Source organism: Neovison vison, chromosome 4, assembly GCF_020171115.1.
Source record: "Neovison vison isolate M4711 chromosome 4, ASM_NN_V1, whole genome shotgun sequence".
NCBI classification, from domain to species: Eukaryota; Metazoa; Chordata; class Mammalia; order Carnivora; family Mustelidae; genus Neogale; species Neogale vison.
In genome coordinates, this window is record NC_058094.1 from 226,922,389 (window position 1) to 226,942,363 (window position 19,975).

The 19,975-nt window shown below is 45.5% G+C and overlaps 1 protein-coding gene across 3 annotated transcripts in view; it reads left to right on the forward strand.

Annotated features, from left to right (window-relative positions):
* Window positions 1-2,003: 2,003 nt before the first annotated feature.
* The window catches only part of ACTR3B (actin related protein 3B), a 77,170-nt gene continuing 59,198 nt past the window's right edge, over window positions 2,004-19,975 (forward strand). For 2 of the 3 annotated variants that reach the window (XM_044246895.1, XM_044246899.1), the window contains exon 1: window positions 2,006-2,099. In XM_044246895.1, coding sequence (XP_044102830.1) covers window positions 2,056-2,099 — 44 coding nt within the window. In that variant the 5' untranslated portion in view covers window positions 2,006-2,055. Of the gene's footprint in view, window positions 2,100-19,975 lie in introns of all 3 variants that reach the window. The other variant, XM_044246896.1, reaches the window with a different exon arrangement.

A 19,975-nucleotide genomic window follows, 5' to 3' on the forward strand; every position in this document is an offset into this window, starting at 1 on the left:
CTCTCCACCCCACCCTCTGGGTGTCAGCTTAGATATCATTGCTTTGAGAACACTTGATTGACTCCCAGGTTTGGGTTGGGTGCCCTGCTAATGGCGTTCTGGGCACCCTGGACTTCCCCCAACTTAGCATTTACCACCTGGGTTGTGGTTGCCCATTTACTGTCTCTATCCCTCATTAGACTCTAAGGTGTGGAAGCAAAACCTGTGAGTCCTCTGATTCCTGTTTCATGTCCAATATAATACAAAGCCTACGTCACAGAAGGGACTTGATAAACATGTACTAAGTGAAAGAAAATAAGAGATAAGGCTGAGCCACCGTTTGCAATCCAGCGTTGACCTACAGCATTCTGACTAGGATCCTGAAAGAGCAGGAACCGGCAGGCCCTTGGCAACACCCAAAGCAGGCAGGTCACTGTTTGTCCCTGGCCTTGGGCCCTATTCTGGGATTTCTCCACCCTCCTGACCTGTCATTTCCCTCTCATCTTCTACTCCTCTCGCCAGTTCACTTTAGGGGGGAAAAAAGGAGTGAACATGGGTTACCTAGAAAGACTCACTCATCTGCTACTTCTTCTAGGAAAAAACACATTGCTTTAAATATTAGTCAAACTACATGGAACTAAGTCTCCAGAAAGCTCCTAAAAATTAATGTGAAGAATTTATGATAGGGCAGAGAGCTGGAGGCAAGTAGGGCTTTCGTGCCTTCATAATATAGTGGGTAGGTGCTTGCCTGCTTTGCCTCCCCTTCCCCCACTAACTCCTTCTAAAAGAAGTTTATTTATTTAGTTATTTCTACACCCCATGTGGGCCTTGAACTCAGGGCCTAGAGATCATAAGGCACATGCTCTACTGACTGAGCCAGCCAGGCACCCCTGGTCCCTGTTTCCCTAAGCACTCTGGGAGAATCATCTCATGTTTGATGCTTGACAACATCTTCCCATGATGGTCTTGCTGTGGTGTTACTCCATCTAAGGTCATGGACTCCATCACTTCTGACGGTAATTGTTTGTTTGTTTTTTAAAGATTTTATTTATTTATTTCACAGACAGAGATCGCAAGTAGGCAGAGAGGCAGGCAGAGAGAAAGGAAGGGAAGCAGGCTCCTTGCTGAGCAGAGAGCCGGACATGGGGCTTGATCCCAGGGCCCTGGGATCATGACCCGAGCCAAAGGCAGAGGTTTTAACCCACTGAGCCACCCAGGCGTCCCTGACGGTAATTGTTTTATCTTTAAGGTGAAGATTACTCATTCACTCAATAAACACTTATGTGCTTCCCTTGCATGCACCAGATACTGTGCTGAGCACCAGGTTGCCCGCGGTGAGACAGACACCAGCTCCATCCGGGTGGAGCACACAGTCCAGTGGGGCGGCGCCGGGGGAAGCACAGATAAACTAGCTTTAAAAATGTGCTCCAGGATGGCACCTGGGTGGCTCAGTAGGTTAAGCTGCTGCCTTCGGCTCAGGTCATGATCTCAGGGTCTTGGGATCGAGTCCTGCATCAGGCTCTCTGCTCGGCAGGGACCCTGCTCCCCCCCCCCCCGCCTGCTGCTCTGCCTACTTGTGATCTCTCTCTCTCTCTGTCAAATAAATAAATTAAAAAAAAAAAAAGGTGCTCCAGGCACTGTCGAGGAGAGCAATAGGTCTTGAGATGGAGTGAGGTGCAGGGAGGGGACCTAGTTAGGATGATTCGGGACAACTTCCTGAGAAGGTGACATTCCAGCCGAGATTTAAAGCATGAGAAGGAGCCAGGCCCCGGAAAGGAGGTCACGTTCACTGTAAGTCAGTTAAAAATAGCCCCCAACCTCTCCAGCGGCAGCATTGGACATCCACGCCGGGCGGCCTCGCCGCCAGTAGTAAAGATGGCGGGCGGGCGGCTGGGCGGGGCGTGGCGTGCCCGCGGCCTCATTGGCCGACGGCGCAGCGTCACGTGGGCGGCCGCCGAGCATCCGGGCCCCCGGCGGCGGCGCTGCGGAGGCTCCCGGGAGCGGGCGGCGCGGCGAGCGGACGGCGGCGGCGCCTCCCCGGCCGCCCGCGTGGGCCAAGCGGCACGCGCGCCGAGCATGGCGGGCTCCCTGCCTCCCTGCGTGGTGGACTGCGGCACCGGGTAAGAGCCGCCGGCGCCCGCCCCGCTCCCGCGCGGCCCGCCCCTGCCCCGGCGCCGAGCACCTGCTCCGCGGCCCGCCCCGGCTCACCTGGCGGCCGCACGACGCCCCGCCGCGGGCCCCGGCCCGGCTCCCGGCCGCCACCTGTGCGCCCCGCCCCCGCCTCCGGGCCCCGGGGCCACGCGCGGCGGCCGCTCACCCTGAAGGGCGCCGGTCGCCGCCGCCGCGCGCGCGCCTCGCCTCCCGCTGCACCCCTGCTGACGCTCCTTGCCTCGCACCTGCGCGGCCGCGCCCCTACCTGTGCCCCCCGGTGCATGTCACTTGTCGCGATCCCGGACCGCTGGCCGGGGCCGGGTTCACGTCGCTCCGCCCGCGCACACCCTCGCGCGGCCGCTCGGCTCTCTCGGGGCGCCGGTGGCTCGCGCGGACCGGGCGCTCGCCCCGGTGCGCGCCCCTCGCCGACTCGCTGGAAAACAAACGTGGAAAAGGCTCCATTTTGAGCAACAAAGTCTGGATTTGGGGCAGCCTCTGTGTGGCAGAGTTTGTTTTTTCCCTTCCCCTCTTTACGTTGTGGTCCAGGGTGTTTCTTCCGATGTTGTTACGACGCGCGGAAGGGACCTCGGAGCGTCTCCTGCACTTGGTGGCCCGAGCCTGGCCGGGCGGGGCAGCGCGTCCCCGGGCCCGGCCCGCGAGTTCGGGCGCCGCCGCCGGGGGGCCGGAGTCGAGTCGCTTCCAGATTTCCCGACACGGGATGTTACGTGTTTTTGTCAGAAAATCTCCCACGGCACGTTCACCCTGGCCTTGATTCTTGCCTGTAGGAGAACGCGCTGGGGTTGGTTTCCTTGGCAACCTTGCGGGGGTGTCGCCTTCAGTTTGTGACAGTCCATCTCCTACGGATCAGCTTTCCTTTTGCTGCTGAAGCCACTGGCCTTGGTTCCAGACTGGAAAGAGCGGCCTCTCGGCTTGTGCTGATTCTTTCTGAAATAAGTCTTGTATCAGAAGTTTCGCGGCCCTTTATTTTAGAAGTTGCTCTGCTACCCAGAACACAAGCCCAAGTCAGAATTGCTGTGACCTGCCCCCCATCGCTGGATCCTCATGCATTCCCTTCTCCCGCAGTGTGGGTGTTCATCCCGTGCCCCCCGAGTTCTGGTAGTGTCAGGAGTGAAGGCAGCAGGTCAATGTAGTTTTTCCACCTGTGCATGTGAAATTTCGGCTTTTGTATTTTTGGTCTTGTAAACCTATGGAAATCGAGAGCATTTCTTGGTAATGGCATTAAAGTAATGCCCCCAGAGTTTGTCCTACCTTAAATATTAGTCAGCTGGGGCCTTACTCATCATTCTTGCTATAAATGTCTAAGCCGTGGTGCTGACCTTTTGAGGTAAGCGGTAAATGCAGCTTGGAGATGTAACTTCAGTATATCATCGTTTTATGACCCCAGATCAATGCAGTTGTCTTTTGTCTGTTGTACGCTTTGGCAGTCTGTTGTAGACAGTGGCAGGGAATCGTCTTTCTAGGTTTCACACGGACATATTCTGTCCTGGAAGCGACTGTGATTTACCGTGGATTCCCAGGGTCCCGAATACGGGCAGGAGGAACAGCCTCGGAGGGCTTAAATTCATCTGAGCATATCAGTAGTTCTTACATTTCCCAGAGAGCGGAAATTGTTCTTGACTTTTACATCAAAATAGGACCCAAAAAAGGGTAAAATGCCCATAAAAATAAGGACAAAGGAAAAAGACCTAGGTAGTCATCCTAAACTGTAGACCAGTGGTCACTGTGGTTGGGCCCCACATTTGACCTTAGTCTGCCTGTCTGACAATATTATTAGTCATTGTCAGTTACTGCAATTCTTGTCATCAAGAAGGAAGAGAAATACCCTTCTAGGGTGAAAAAGCATTTTCCTAGTACTAAATTCTAAAAGAAAAATTCATGTGGAACTACACGTAATGAACAGTAGTGATTTAGTAGACAGTGTACCAAATACTACTTTTTATGGTAAATAAAATTCATCCCGGTAGCCGTGCATCCTCCTCTAATAATTCCTGAGACCAGCTCAGCACCAGTGTGTATGGGGGGGATGGGTAATGCGGACCAAGGTACCTCTTTCTTCCAGAGATAAAGCTTATTTTATATAAAGGGATTACAGCACTGCCTTGTTTTCAGAGAATATTCTACAAATTCTAGTCTCACTTCTCCTGCCCTTTTTTTTTTTTTAAAGATTTTATTTATTTATTTGACAGAGAGATCACAAGTAGGCAGAGAGGAGGAAGCAGACTCCCTGCTAAGCAGAGAGCTGGATTCGAGGCTTGATCCCAGGACCCTGAGATCATGACCTGAGCTGAAGACAGGGGCCTAACCCACTGAGCCACCCAGGTGGGCTCCCTCTTTTGGTATTTTTTTTTTTTTAAGTTTTTTTTTTTTTTTTTTTTTAAGTTATCTTTATACCCAGTACAGGGCTTGAACCCACAATCCCGAGATCAAGAGTTGCATGCTGCACTGACTGAGCCAGCCAGGTGCCCCTTTTCTTGCATTTTAAAACTTACTTCGAAAAAATTTCAGATCAACTGAAAAACTGCAAGCAGAGTACCAAAAAACATTACCCCCCCCTTATTTTTTTTTTTAAATTTTGTGGGGGAGGGAGGGAGAGAGAGAGAGAGGAGCAGGTGTGGAGGGAGGGCAGAGCGAGAATCTTAAGCAGACTCCACACCCAACGTGAAGCCCGACACGGCAATGATCTCACAAGCCTGAGATCATGAAGTCAGCGGAAATCAAGAGCCGGATGCTTAACTGATGAGCCACCAGGCACCCCTCCCTCTACTGTATATTTTTCATCCATTTTCACCAACTATTAACATTTGCTTTATCATTCTCTGTATAACCTATACATATTATTTTTCTGCACTGAGAATGAGTTGCAGATATTGTGCCCTTTTATACCAAAATAATTCAGTGCATACTAAGAGGGACTTCTGTATAATCAGAGACCATTGATCTAAAGTAAAAAAGCCTGACTTTGATGCAGTGGCGCTCTCGAATGTACTGTCTGGATTCCCATGAGTGGTCCCGTGTGTGCTGTGGACTCTTCTTCCTCTCCCTTGTCCAGCACTGCACCTGTCTTTCAAGTCTCATCCAACGGGACCAGGTCCTTAGCCTTGTTCTGATTTTCAGGACATTGAGATTTTTGGGAGCCAGTTGCTATGTATATTGTCCCCCGTGTTTCCCCATGACAGATTCGGAGTATGCATTTTTGTCAGGAATATTGCAGAAGCAACACCAGTCCTTTTCAGTGCATCGCACCAGAATCTCCCCAGCCCCAGCATTCCTGAGATCTAACCGACACGTGACATTGTATGAATTTAAGGTGTATGGCATTCTGATCTGATATATTTATGTATTGCAAAATGATTACCGCCATAGATGTAGCTCACACCTCCCTCCCATCACATAGTTGCCATTTCTTTTCCATAGTGAGAATGATTAAGTTCTAGTCTTTTAGCAACTTCCAGGTTTATAATACAGTGTTACTGACTGTAGTCACTGCGCTGTACATGAGAGCCCTCCAGTCGGATGGCTTCAAGTAGTGATATGCCTCCCCAAGTTCACTGGGCTATTTGGATAGGCAGATGTCCCCTAAATTCCCCCATTGCTTCGTTAGTTTTTTCCTGTGTTATTAGTGTCATTTATGGAGAGAGATTTTGAGATTATGTAAATACCTGTTCTTCCTTAAACTTTCACCCATTAATCTTCATATCTGTTGGTGATTTTTGCCTCATTGATAATTGTAGTGATGATGACCTGATTGTGATTACTAATACTCGGTGTTATGTCTACATTTATTAGCGAATGTTTTACTATGAGGGCACACTTTCCCATAGTTCTCATCTCCTTATCATTTGTGTAGATTATTTTATTCAAAAGGTCATTCTTACGATATTAAATGGGTTATTATCTGTTGTTGGCATTATTTGTTTTGATGCTTAAATTGTTTGAGATTTGACCAATAAAAGCCCATTCAAACTGTTTTCTGGTGTTCTTTAGACATGTCCCTATCTTTTTTTGGTTGTTTTTTGAGCCTGTTGCTATTACCAGTAGAGACTGCCATGATTGTCTTGCCTGTGCATGCCTCTTTTTGTATTTTTTGCTGGGTATCTCTGGGATAGGTTTCTAGGAGGGGGATTTCTGGGTTAGAGAGTAACTGTATATGTAGTTTTGCTAGTCGGTGTGAAATCCCACTCAGCAGTGTGTATCCTCACCAGCAATGTATGAAACTGCCTGTGTCTTCTTACAGACTCACTAACAGAATATATTGTCAATTTTTTTTTATTTTTACCAATCTAGAGGGTAAGAAATGATAATATAGTTTTAATTTGCATTTCTTATGTGGGAATAAGGGCATCTTTTCATTTGGTTAAGAGACATGTACTTTCTGTATTGTGTCTCATCGTTTCTCTAGCCCATTTTTCTGTGTGTTTTTGGTCTTGTGTTTATTTGATTTTGGAAATATTAGGGTGTGTTGGAGGTCCCACAGACTGCTCCTGGCTTCAGCGATCTGCTAGGAGCAATTCCAGGACTGTAGTGAAAAAGTACAAAGCAGAATCAGCCAAGGGAAAAGGCACATGAAGCAGAGTCAGGAGGAAACCAGGAGCAAGCTTCCAGAGTCCTCTCTCCCGGGAGCTGCACAGACGTGCTCCGGCAGCCTCCAGTTCTGACAGCACACCAAGGAAGCTCGTTAAAGACTCGGTGGCCAGTGTTGTTGAGGCTGGCCACGGCACCCCTGCCGTACGCATACCAAATTGCAGAGCCCCAGAGGGAAGGCAGATAGGTGTTCAGTGTAAACTACTATTAGCGTGGTTGAGGTCCAGTGAATGCCATTGAGGGAATGGCGAGAACCCTCCTGAACCCACAGTTCCCAGATGCCAGCTGAGTGGCCAAGCCTAGAGAGCAGTCTTGGGCCGGTGAACTCTTTTCTGCACTTTGGGGCGTTAGCTCTTTAGGGTGGAAGTCACAAATACATGTTTCCTGTAAAGAACTGAGATATTTTGCTGATTTTTTTCTTATTAATTTAATTGACAGAGACACAGCGAGAGAGGGAACATAGCAGGGGGAGTGGGAGAGGGAGAAGCAGGCTTCCTGCTGAGCAGGGAGCCCGATGTAGGACTCGATGCCAGGACCCCGGGATCATGACCCCCGAGTCGACGGCAGATGCTCAATGACTCAGCCACCCAGGTGCCCTCAAAGGTTTTTTTTTTTTTTTAAAGATTTTATTTATTTATTTGACAGACAGAGATCACAAGCAGGCAGACAGGCAGGCAGAGAGAGGGAGAGGAGGAAGCAGGCTCCCTGCAGAGCAGAGAGCCCGATGCGGGACTCGATCCCAGCACCCTGAGATCATGACCTGAGCCGAAGGCAGTGGCTTAACCCACTGTGCCACTCAGGCAAAGTAATCACATTTATTTATTTTTTCCTTATTGTTTCTAGATTTTGAGTTAGAGTTAAGAAAGTCCCCCCACCACCCCATTTCTAGGTTATATGGTGATTTTTTTCTAATGGTTTCATTCCTTCCCTCCCACCCCCCTCCCATTTAAATCTTTAATCCATTTGGAATGTATCCTGGGATATGGTATGAGGAAAGGACCCAGTTGGAACTACTACTGTCTTTTTTCCTTCTGCCTATCCCATTTGTTGCAGCATCATTTACGGGAAAAAAAAACCCAAAAAACAAAACCCCATGCTTGGAGATTCTGTCTTTATCATGTACTAAATTTGTCAGTGCAATTGTGTTTATTTCTAGACCTTGTTTCGAGTTGCCTCAATCTATTTATGCACAAGCCACCGCCACCACAGAGTTTTAATTACTGAGGCTCTAGAATGATTTCATACCTGGTGGGGCTGGCCTCGCCTGCACATCCTTTCTGTTTTTAGGGCTTTCTGCTAAGTTTTTGCTTCTTGTTCCTCCAAATGAACTTGCAGTCAGCTTCTCTAGTTCCACAGGGAGAAGGCCTGATGGCATTTTGATTTGGATTCTATTAAATCTATAAGTTAATTTAATGAGGACCATCATCTTTGTGATGGTGAGTCCCCCCACGGAAGAACAGGGCATCTCTTTCCATTAGATCAAGTCTGTTTTGTGTCTTTTAGGAACACTGGGTTTCCCCCAGGTAGATTTCTTGTTAATTTTACACCTCAGTGTGTGATTTCTGTTTTGCTCTCATAAATGGTGTCTTCTTTTTCTTTATGTTTTCTGTTTTTCTTCAATACATTAAGGATCTTAGTTTTTTTTTTTTTTTAAGATTTATTTTTATTTGTTTGACAGAGATCACAAGTAGGCAGAGCAGCAGGCAGAGAGAGAGGAAGGGAAGCAGGCTCCCCACCAAGCAGAGAGCCCGATGTGGGGCTCCATCCTAGGACCTTGGGATCCTGACCTGACCTGAAGGCAGAGGCTTAACCCACTGAATCACCCAGCCGCCCCAAGGCTCTTAGTTTTTTTGCGCCAATGTTGTAAACTGCTACTTTGCAAAATAGGTTGTATTTATTTAGGTTGTATAAATTTTTTCCCTTGATCTTTAGGGTTTTCCAGATACAAAGTCTTTGGCAATTAGACAGGGTTTACCCCTTCTTTTCTATTGGTAGGGACTCTATTTGCCTTTTTTTTTTTTTTTTTTTTGGACACACTGCAGTGACCATTATCTCCAAAATAATGTTAAATAGGAATGGAATTAGTGGGCATTATTCTTTTCTTCTTACTTTAGTGGGGGCAGCTTCTGGTGTTTCTAAAATAAGATGCTGACCTATGGAATGGGAGAAGATATTCACAAATAACAGATTGGATAAAAATCTACGAAGAACTTACCAAATTCAAACCCAAAAAACCGAAAATCCAATCAGGAAGTGGTTAGAGGACATGGACAGACATTTCTCCAAAGACGACAAACTTACGGGCTTACAGACATGAAAAAATGCTGCACATCACTCAGCATCACGGAAATACAGACCAAACCCACAATGAGGTACCAACTCACACCAGTCAGAACAGCTAAAAATTAACGAGTCAGAAAATAACAGGTGTTGGTGAGGATGCGGAGAAAGGGGAGCCTCCTGCACTGTTGGTGGGGAATGCAAGCTGGTGCAGCCACTCTGGAAAACAGCATGGAAGGTCCTCAAAAAGTTAAAAATAGAGCTACTCTATGACCCAGCAATTGCACTACTAGATATTTAATATGAAGGATACAAAAATAGTGATCTGAAGGGGCACATGCACCCCACAATGTTTATAGCAGCAGTGTCCACAATAGCCACACTATGGAGAAAGCTGAGATGTCCATCAACAGATGAAAGGAAAAAGGAGATGTGATGTATATCTACAATGGGATATTCCTCAGCCATCAAAAAAAGAATGAACTCTTGCCATTTGTAACTGTGGATAGAATTAGAGGGTATTATGCTAAGTGAAATAAGTCAGGAAAGACAACCATAGGATTTCGCTCATGTGGAATTTAAGAAACAAAACAGATGAGCATAGGCATCAGAGAGGCAGACAAACCATGAAAGACTCTTAACTCTAGGAAACAAACTGAGGGCTGCTGGAGGGGAGGTGGGTGGGGGATGGGGTCACTGGGTGACGGCATGAAGGAGGGCACGTGATGTGATGAGCACTGGGTGTTACACGCTACTGATGAATCACTGAATTCTACCTCTGAAACTAATGATACACTGTATGTTAACAAAGTTGAATTTTTTTAAAAAAGATTTTTATTTATTTATTCATTATTTATTTGACAGACAGAGATCACAAGTGGGCAGAGAGGCAGGCAGAGGGAGAGGAAGGCAAGCAGGCTTGCTATCAGGCAGAGAGCCTGATGCGGGGCTTGATCCCAGGACCCTGGGATCATGACCTGAGCCGAAGGCAGGGGCTTTAACCCACTGAGCCACCCAGGCGCCCCCAAAGTTGAAATTTTAAAAAAAGGTTTTATGTATTTATTTGACAGCACAAGAAGGCAGAGCAGCAGGCAGAGGGAGAGGGAGAAGCAGGCTCTGTGCTGAGCTGGGAGCCCAATGTGGTCAGTATAAGTGTGAGCGACTTGTAGTTTGTGTTTTTGGGGGAGTCCCTGTCAGATTTTGAGATCACTGTTAGACTCTCTTCACAAAGAAATTGATAAGTGGCCCTTCTCTTTCTGTGCTCTGGAATGGTCTGTTGTAGTGGGATTTTCTGAGAGTTAAGGTCTTGGTAGAATTACCGCATGAAACTGTCTGGACTTAATACTTGTGTGTGGGGAGACTGCTTCTCATCCTGTTTCTTTCTTTTTTCTTTTTTTAATTAAAAAAAATATTTTACTTATTCATTTGACAGAGATCACAAGTAGACAGAGAAGCAGGCAGAGGGAGAGAGGCAGGCAGAGGGAAAGGGGGAAGCAGGCTCCCCACCAATCAGAAAGCTCGACGCGGGGCTCGGTCCCAGGACCCCGGGATCATGACCCGAGCCGAAGGCAGAGGCTTCAACCCACTGAGCCACCCAGGCGCCCCTCTCATCCTGTTTCTTATAAGACTGTTGGACGTTCCATCTCTAGTGGAATCAAGTTTTTTTGTACTGTATTTGTCTAAACATTTTTCATTTCATCTAGATTTTTCAAATGTAGTTGCTTTGTGAAAGGCACTGCTGCCTCCTGGAGCGCCTCTCCCAGCTGTTGCTGTGCCGTGGTGCCAGCGTCCTGTTCCTAGTCTCCTGAAAGCATGAGAGATCTGCTTTGTCAGAAAGTAAAAGGATGGTCAAAAACGTACCGAACAAAGGCAGACCAGCAGAATGCAAGAGTATGATTTAAACGTGATGTTAAAAGTTTTGATAAAAATTTTGATTTCATGAGAGTAATATGCACACTAATTAAAAGAGTCAAGTAGTGCTCAGAGGCCAATGTGCCATCATGCGGGGTGCTGTCCTGCCTGCTGCTCAGAGGCCAGTGTGCCATCATGCGGGGTGCTGTCCTGCCTGCTGCTCAGAGGCCAGTGTGCCATCATGCGGGGTGCTGTCCTGCCTGCTGCTCAGAGGCCAGTGTGCCATCATGCGGGGTGCTGTCCTGCCTGCTGCTCAGAGGCCAGTGTGCCATCATGCGGGGTGCTGTCCTGCCTGCTGCTCAGAGGCCAGTGTGCCTGCGGTTCTCTGTCTTGCCCAGAAACAACTACTTTCAGCTTTCATCTGTGTCTTCCGGCGTTTATGGATGTCCATGTTTCTAAGTAATAGGCACATGGATCTATTTTTTGATTACCAATTTTTCACATTATCTGTTAATTTACTGTTGTTAGATGATGGTGTCTCTCATTCTGCCTTTGCCCTGTTTCTCCTTCCCTGTTCTCCCAATAGAGAGATATTGTTACATTTTCCACTTAATTTGTGATCAGCATTTATACTGTTCTGCCTATGCAAGTATATGTCCTCATTTATGAAAGTATACTACAAGTATTTTTGTTTCTTACATTTTGTTTTTATGGAAGTTAGTGATTGCCTTTTTTGTTTTCTTTGTATCCACTGCTAATTATTTTCCATATATTTTTTTAAAGATTTTATTTGTCAGAGAGAGAGGGAGAGAGAGCAAGCACAGGCAGACAGAATGGCAAGCAGAGGCAGAGGGAGAAGCAGGCTCCCCACCGAGCAAGGAGCCCGATGTGGGACTCGACCCCAGGACGCTGGGATCATGACCTGAGCCGAAGGCAGCTGCTTAACCAACTGAGCCGCCCAGGCATCCCAATTTTCCATATATTTTTTTTTTATCATGAAAAAACTGTATTTAGATTTAGCCAGCTGGACTCAGTTTAGATGATCCCAATTTTGTTGGCAACATCCAAAGCATCATAGTCAGGGGCCAGCCGAACGTATGCCTTCTTCTCTCCATCAGGCCTGATTAAGGTGTTGACCTTGGCTACATCAATGTCATAGAGCTTCTTCACAGCCTGTTTGATCTGGTGCTTGTTGGCCTTGACATCCACAGTGAACACAAGTGTGTTGTTGTCTTCTATTTTCTTCATGGCTGACTCAGTAGTCGGGGGAACTTGATGATGGCATAGTGGTCAAGCTTGCTTCTGGGGGCGCTCTTTCGAGGGTATTTGGGTTGCCTTCGGAGACGCAGAGTCTTGGGTTGTCAGAACATAGGTGATGTGCGGATCTTCTTTTTTTTGTGACTGTGGACGCCTTTAAGCACCGCTTTCTTGGCTTTCAAAGCCTTTGCTTTGGCTTCGGCTTTGGGAGGGGCAGGGGCTTCCTTCTTAGCTTTTGGCGCCATCTTCGTAAAAGGGATTTCCCCAATTTTCCATATTTTTAAGTAGCCAGCTTCTCAGTACAGTTTTCCACAAGGCTAATCACATTACAGATCCTACCAGAGTCCGTTTGTTTTTGGAGACCTCCCCTTTGCAGACCTCTGTCCTTCTCTCTGGGGTAATTGCCTCCCAGGTCTGCCACTTAGCCTGGGACTTTCCTTATAACCTTCTAGGCCTTTCCTTTGCCTTTCTCCTGGATTGAGTGTGTTTTCTGAATCCATTCCTTCCTGCTGTCTGCTTTCCTCCCTGCTCGTAGTCCTCTCAGCTTTGGGGGACAGGGGCGGTGACCTAGCAGTACAGGGGTTTGTGGTGAGTGCCTTTGCTGTGCCTGGGTCCTGAGTCTCATTTCTGCCCATCTGACTTGTGCACGTTTGTCATCCTGGTGTCTCCTGCCATCAGTCCAGGGGTTCATGAACCTCTCTCCTGTGTGTCTGTTCCATGTCTTCTTTTTTGGTTTTCTCCTTTGTTTTGGTGGAGGGCATCCTCCAGTAGCTTTCTCAGAAAGAACGTGTGGGAGGTGAATTTTTAAAATGTCTTGCTTTTCTGAAATGTTTTTTCTCTAATCCCTCACTTGGTTGATTGTTAGGGTGTAGTATTTGGTGTTGGAAATAATTTACCTTCAGAATTTTTAAGACACTGATTCTTTGTTTTCTTGCTTCTGGTTTTGCTGCTGAGAAGTCTGAAGACTTTGTGCCTTTGACTCCCCATTCTCCTTTTTGGGAGATTTTAGGATTTCCACTTGGTACTGGTTTCTGAAATTTCACAATGATGTGCCTTGAAGTAGGTTTGTTTTCCTCTGTGCTGGGCATTTTGTGAGTTCCTGCAGGCTGGAAATGAGCATCTTTGAGTTCTGGGTAATACTTTTAGATTATTTCTTCCTCCACTGTGTGTGCATCTTTCTATCTGTCTGTCCTCTGCTCACATGCATGCCCTGTCTGAGACTCCTGTGGTTTCTGTGTAGAATTCTTGGGCTGACTCTCTGATTTTCTTGTCTCTCTCATTTTTCATCATCCAGTCCTGGTTCCTTGCTTCTAGGATACACCTTGCCTTCTCTTCTTACCCTTCTCTTCAGTGTTTTCAATTCTGCTCTTATTTTCAATTTCCAAAATTCTTTGTGTTTTCTAAATGTTCTTTTACTAATAGCCTCTCATTTTGTTTTTTGGATGTGGTGTCTTCTCATAGGGTATTGAGGATCGTGGTTTTCTTGGTGGTTGTGCAGGTTTCTCCCCGAGTAGGTTTTGTTTCTTCTGAGTTGGTTTTTGATTTGCATGCTCTCACCCTATTTGATGATGGAGGCTTTCCTCAGATGTTGGTAATTCCTGGCTGCCTGCTCATGATGAGAAGTCAAAAAAATAAAATGAGCATTGGACTCTCAATGTGTAGATTTGCTTATTGATTTTGAGCTTCTCAAAGGGTGATACAGGCAGGTTGTTTTTTGAAGAGTCTTCTGGGATTTAGGGTCTATCAATCTTTCCTTTTGAACTGCTCATCTCCCCAGAGATTCTACTTGGGATCCTCCATTTGGTGGGCCGGGCCTGGGTGCTGGTGTTCTGCGAGAGGACAGGAAGAGAGAGGAGGGCGTGGGAGAGGGTGTCTGAGCATCCGTTTACTGTGGATGCAGGCCAGAGGGCCTTTGGTATCAGGATGGTGCTGGCTTCACCTGTGCCCAGTGACTCCGGGGCCAGAGACCTTTAGCTTTACCACCTCCAGAGAGTCAGCTTCTGGAGAATGCTGGGGTCAGGGAGGAGCTGTGGCCCCCAGCATGTGGGTGGGGAATCTCACCCAGGCTGCCTGGTTTGGGCCCTTCGGTCTTAACTTCCAGAGGCTCCTGTGCAGCTGTCTATTTCTGGAGCCTTTAAGGATGCAGGCGTGTGTGCTGGGCTGGTTCTCAGCTTTGGCCTCTGCCTGTTTTCCTCTCCCAAAGACGGTTACCCCGATCCTCAGCTCCTCTGAACCAAACCTTTGTTATCCTCAGCTCCTCTGAACCAAACCTTTGTTATTGGCGCCTCTTCTTTCCTTCCTATGGTTGTGGTTTAACACAGCTTTAAAAAAACCATTTTGCTTTGATTTTAGTGGGGCTTTGGGACAGAGTAAAATAATTATATTATATATTTAGTCTACCATTTTAACCTGGAAGTTAGAGTTCACTTTATAGTGATCAAAATCCACAAAAAGACCATACCTCATGGTCTTATATTTACCAAACACAGATCAAAAAATGCTGCTTATAGAAGGACAAATGGAGAAGTATATTCAGTAAAGGCAAATTCACAGATCACATAGACAAAGAAAAAAAGGTATTGGATTTAGAGAAAATAATGAGTAAATTTGAAGTTATGTATTAAACTCTTCGTCCTGGAAACCGAGACTACCCTTTTCTATTCAGTAGCCCAAGGAATGTTTGAAGCATTCGATCGTGTTATTAGTTTACAGTATACAATACAGAGAGGGCGTGTATTATTTAGAAATGGTAACTGAGATCTGGGGATAGTTTTAGTTTTTTTTTTTTTTTAAAGATTTTATTTATTTATTTGACAGAGAGAAATCACAAGTAGGATGGAGAGGCAGGCAGAGAGAGAGAGAGAGGGAAGCAGGCTCCCCGCTGAGCAGAGAGCCTGATGTGGGACTCGATCCCAGGACCCCGAGATCATGACCTGAGCCAAAAGGCAGCGGCTTAACCCACTGAGCCACCCAGGCGCCCTAGTTTTAGTTTTATCAGAACCATAGTCTAAGGCCATTGCAATCACTTTTTTTTTTTTTTTAATTGAAAACCTCAGGAAGGAGTAGGGCTGTTTTGGCTGAAGTTTGGGGTATAAGACTGGACCTCATTAGGGGTCTCAGTGGAAAGAACCTCCCTACAGGGTACAGTTTGAAAAACACTGTTCTAGGATGTGACATTTCCACTTTTAAACATAGATTAATTGAGCTTAAGTTGTCACCTTCTGCTCTAGACACATGGTTGTAGGAGGAATTTTAACTATATATAAATATGTTGAGTTGACAGTAGTCAGATTAATTCTCTTGACGGCAGAATTGAAAAGTCTGTGTGTTACTGCTGTGGAAAAATAGTGGCGTTTACCAGAAGAGTGAAAGAATCTTTGCACCAGGGCTGTTTAAAATGTTTGGGGCAAATGAGGATATATTGTATTTACAGGAGGAGACTTTGGAAGGACACGTAAGAATAGTAAGTGGTGGAAGGCAGAAGTGGGGTGCACGGGGCAGGATGGGGAGTGAGACTTCTTCATGGATGCCTTTTTATGGTGTTTTGAAGTCTGGACAATGAGGACAGACTTGTGTACAAGGCCGAGTGGTAACTATGGGTATTGCCTTATACAGCTCCTCGTTCTGTTGCTGTGTGAGAAGGGGTCTCAAGCCAGGGGACGTATGGAAGTAGCCTTGAGTTTGAGAATGTGGCGTAGTTTACATTTTCTTGAGAATGATGGCTACCTTTACTACGCTGGCTATCCTTTTGGAAGAGAGCGTTCAAACAAACAAAAAATCAAGGGCTTTTAACATCAGAATTGTTGGTCTTGATTCCTTATGTACACACCTGGGAAAATTTGATTGACATAGCTCTTCCCATTTGGATGAAAAGATATATAGACCTGGAAGAGAAATAATATGAAATTTTAATACAGCGAGGGACTTTCAAAATTGAAATGAGACAGGAAGTTATTTAGGAAGATAATTGGTAGATATGATCATCTCAACTGTCAACGGTTGTATGCCAGGAAATGTATAACTGGGAAAAATTGGTGATGTGTATAGGAGCAAGGATTCATATCCTTGGAACGTAAGGATTTGCACAAATTGGTAAGGTACTAAAGCTCTAGTAGAAAATTTTCTAAGGGTATTATGTGGAAAAATAAAGATAACTCAAAAACCTCAAATAACATTTTAAAAAAGATTATTTATTAGAGATGTGCATGTGTGTGCAGGAGGGGCAGAGGGAGAGAAATTCAAGCAGACTCTGCCTGGAGTGTGGGCTGTCGCAGGGAATCGATCTCACAACCCTGAAATCATGATCTGAGTTGAAATCAAGAGTCAGGTACTCAACCAACTGGGCTGCCCAGGAGCCCCTCAAAATGATCAAATAATGGATCCTTTTACTTTTTGAATTAGGAAATATTTCCTGGAAATGGTAATATGTAATATTTCCTGGAAATCAAACTGTTTAACACTAGGTAGGGATTATTGTTATTTATCTTTTACAGATGAAGAAGCTGATGTACAGTGGGATTAATTTACATGCCCAAAGTCATAGTGCTGTGTTTTGGACCCAGTGTTGCAAGTCCCATTAAACTCCCTCACATCACAAACATGTGCTGTTTCAAAGAGTGCATATTGCCTATCTGTGTATGGCACTAACGTAAATCTCCATTTTCAATGGCTGTAGAGCATTTTATGGAATTATTATGATTTATTTAGTATGTCCTGTGTTGATGCATTTGGGTGTTTCCAGTTTTTTGTTGTTGTTTTGCTATTATAATGCTGCAGTGAACATTTTTTGTTCTTTTCTTTGCCTACGTCTTAAAGTGCTGCTGTGGGGTAAATTCCCAGAAATGTGCTGTGTGTACAATAGGGGATACGCATTTAAAATTCAGATAGAGAATGTGGAACTTCCGTGTATAATGACTCCCCGGCCTTTCACTGCTGCCCATGTGTACTCCCTACCACCTTTTTCAGTACCGGCTGAGGCTGAATGGTCTTGGAATCAATTTGTAGGTGAATTTAATGCCATTTGACATTTCTTAAAAAAACAGTACTCTTCCTGTGTAAGAGTAAGGCCTGGCTCAGTTTATTTGCCGGCTTGTGTGTGGAGAGTTCCTCGTACACGCCTCTCCCCATCTCTGCATCGCTCTGTGTGTCGGTGTAGCGGAGTCTTGAAGGCAGTGTGACCCCGTGTTGTTGCCCTTGTGATCGGGATCTTTTCAACCAGTGTGGATTCTCACTTCTCGTCAGGTTTTTGTCTGTGTATTTAGTAACTGGCCATCTCACTGAGTTTCTCATTTCGTTTACTTTTCTACTTGGTTTCCTTAGGAAGTCCGGGTCTGCAATTCTCATTTACAAATACATTTTGTCTCCTCCTTCCCAGTGTTACTCGTTTTATTTAGTCATTTGTGATTCGTGTTATCTAGTGATTTCTAAGCATACTATCAGAACCCTGGGGTTGGGACGGGAGATGCTAAAGATACAGGAATCTGGGGATTCCCGCCAGGGGTTCTGGGACGGGTACTGAGAGTATATATTTTTGATGTTTCCTTGGTGATCTGTTCAGAAGGTTTGGTGCAGATTTTCTGGAAGCCTACCCAGGTGATCTTCAACCTGCCTGTCAGAGAAAGTAGGCCATGTTCCAATTAAATCAATTTGAAATCCCATTTCTAATAGGTAAACGTGTGGAGCAGTATTTTGAGGACCGGGGCCGCGCTTTTCTCCTTCCTGTCTTAGGATCCCCGTGGTACGCCTGCTCCATGCCGCTAGCTGGGAAACTGACTGGGAGAGAAAAAAAATGCTGCTTTGTTTTCATAAATGGTGTCTTGAACACAGTCCTTATTTAGTAGTTGTGTTTTATGTGTTGATTTTTTTTTTTTTTTTTTTTTGTTCTGCTCTTTATATAGTTGTAAAATTGCCTCTAAGGGGGCTGCCAGGCTAGAACTGGATTGTCGTCCTGGGAGAGGCTTATAGGGTGAGTGCTTGTTAGGCCACATTTACGCTGTTACATTTAATATGTTCTCATTGAAGTTTGGTATGAGCCTCGGTTGATGAAGATGTTATTAAAATAAATCTTGTTAAACATTCATTACATTGTGATTATTCAAAGAACGAAACCTCAAGTGTATTTGATGCTCTGTAAGGAGTAGCAAAATCTAAAGATACTGAGTTACCTTAAATAATCTGAGTCATTTGTACTTTTGCTACTGTTTTTAATGGTTTCAGTTTGGGTAGGGGAGCTTATTATAATTTGTTTATACATAAAAACATTCATATGTCTTTTTTTTTTTAAGATTTTATTTATTTAGTTGACAGAGATCACAAGGAGGCAGAGAGGCAGGCAGGGAGAGAAAGGGAAGCAGGCTCCCTTCCGAGCAGAGAGCCCGATGCGGGGCTCGATCTGAGGATCCTGGGATCATGACCTGAGCCAAAGGCAGAGGCTTAACCCACTGAGCCACCCAGGTGCCCCAAAACATTCATGTGTCTTAATATTAGTTTGCCTCAGTGATGAAAATTGTTGTTTGCTTAATGTTACTGATGCTCCATTACCCATGTGACAGATGACAGAAGGCCACCCTTGAGGGCTGTCTGTCCAAGAGAGTGCTGTGCTTGCGGGATCCCAGCATTCCAGCGGCTGCTGGCTAGTGGCCCGTGGTGGTGGCATCATCAGTTGAATTTTGGAGCTGTGGATCTAAGCGTGCCCCAGCCCATTTCTGCAGTCACATTTTGCTGCTCTGGGCTGTATTTCATGACTGCAGGGTATAGGACACAGTTGCAGAAGGAGAGCTGATATCTGCAGGGTTTACCATTTGCATTTTATTTCTCCCACCGCGCAAGGTGTTTGTCTCTGGCCTATAGAGTCACGTACAGCAGGAAGACTGAACACAGCCACAGACCATACTATGTGTGTGTTTTCTGAGATTTTTGAAATTTTAAATTAGGAAATTTTTCAAATGTACAGAAAAATAACAATAGTGAAAAAGTAAAACCTATAAATAGCATGTTCTAGCGCTTTCTCTGTTTCCCTATTTATATATAAAACGTACCCTAGGAAATAGGTTGTATTATTATCCCCATTTTACAGATGGAGAAACTGAGGTACAGATAGGTATGGTAACTTGCCCAAAGCCACACATTTGGCGAATAACGGAGCTGGGACTTGAACCCGAGCAGTCTTGTGCCAGAGTGTGTGGTCATAACCAGTACAACACACGCTTCACTTTCAGAAATAACACAGAATAGTAGATAGAAATGATACTTAGCACCTAATCTTAATAAGTGTTAATATTTTACTGTATTTGTTTCAGGTTTTTCTTTTCTTTTTTTGAAAATAATCTCATCACAGAGGCAAGTGCTTTTTCACCTATAAATGAAAGATTTTGCTAGATGATGGGTCTGGCTTTTTGTGGCCCATCACCTTGCATTTCTGACTTTCAGCATCCCCCTTTCTAACACTGCTCCTTTGCCCAGCAGTTGGACAGCAATGACCTTTCCTTACACGGCTAAGAACTCACTAGGCAGATCTTGCTGGAGTGCTTGCTGCGTCCCAGGCACGGTGCCGGGGCGGGGCTGCAGTCAGGAAGGAGTAGGTTCCCTCATCCTGTGGCTTGAAATCCATCAGTGTGGACAGGCAGAGATTCTTGAAGCTCGAGATGCGTATTTTTTGGGGGGTGGGTGGGTGGTGTGGCCTTTTAAATAACACAATCTTAAATTTGAGGATTTTAGTCATTTCTGACCTGCTTGCTGGGCTTCTTGAGCCTTGGGTCAGAAATTCAGTTCGTTTGTGTTGATTGTCTGGAATATACTTCCAGAATGGTGGTTGAATTGGGAATTTTTAGAAGTTCAGGATATGTTGTCTGTCTTC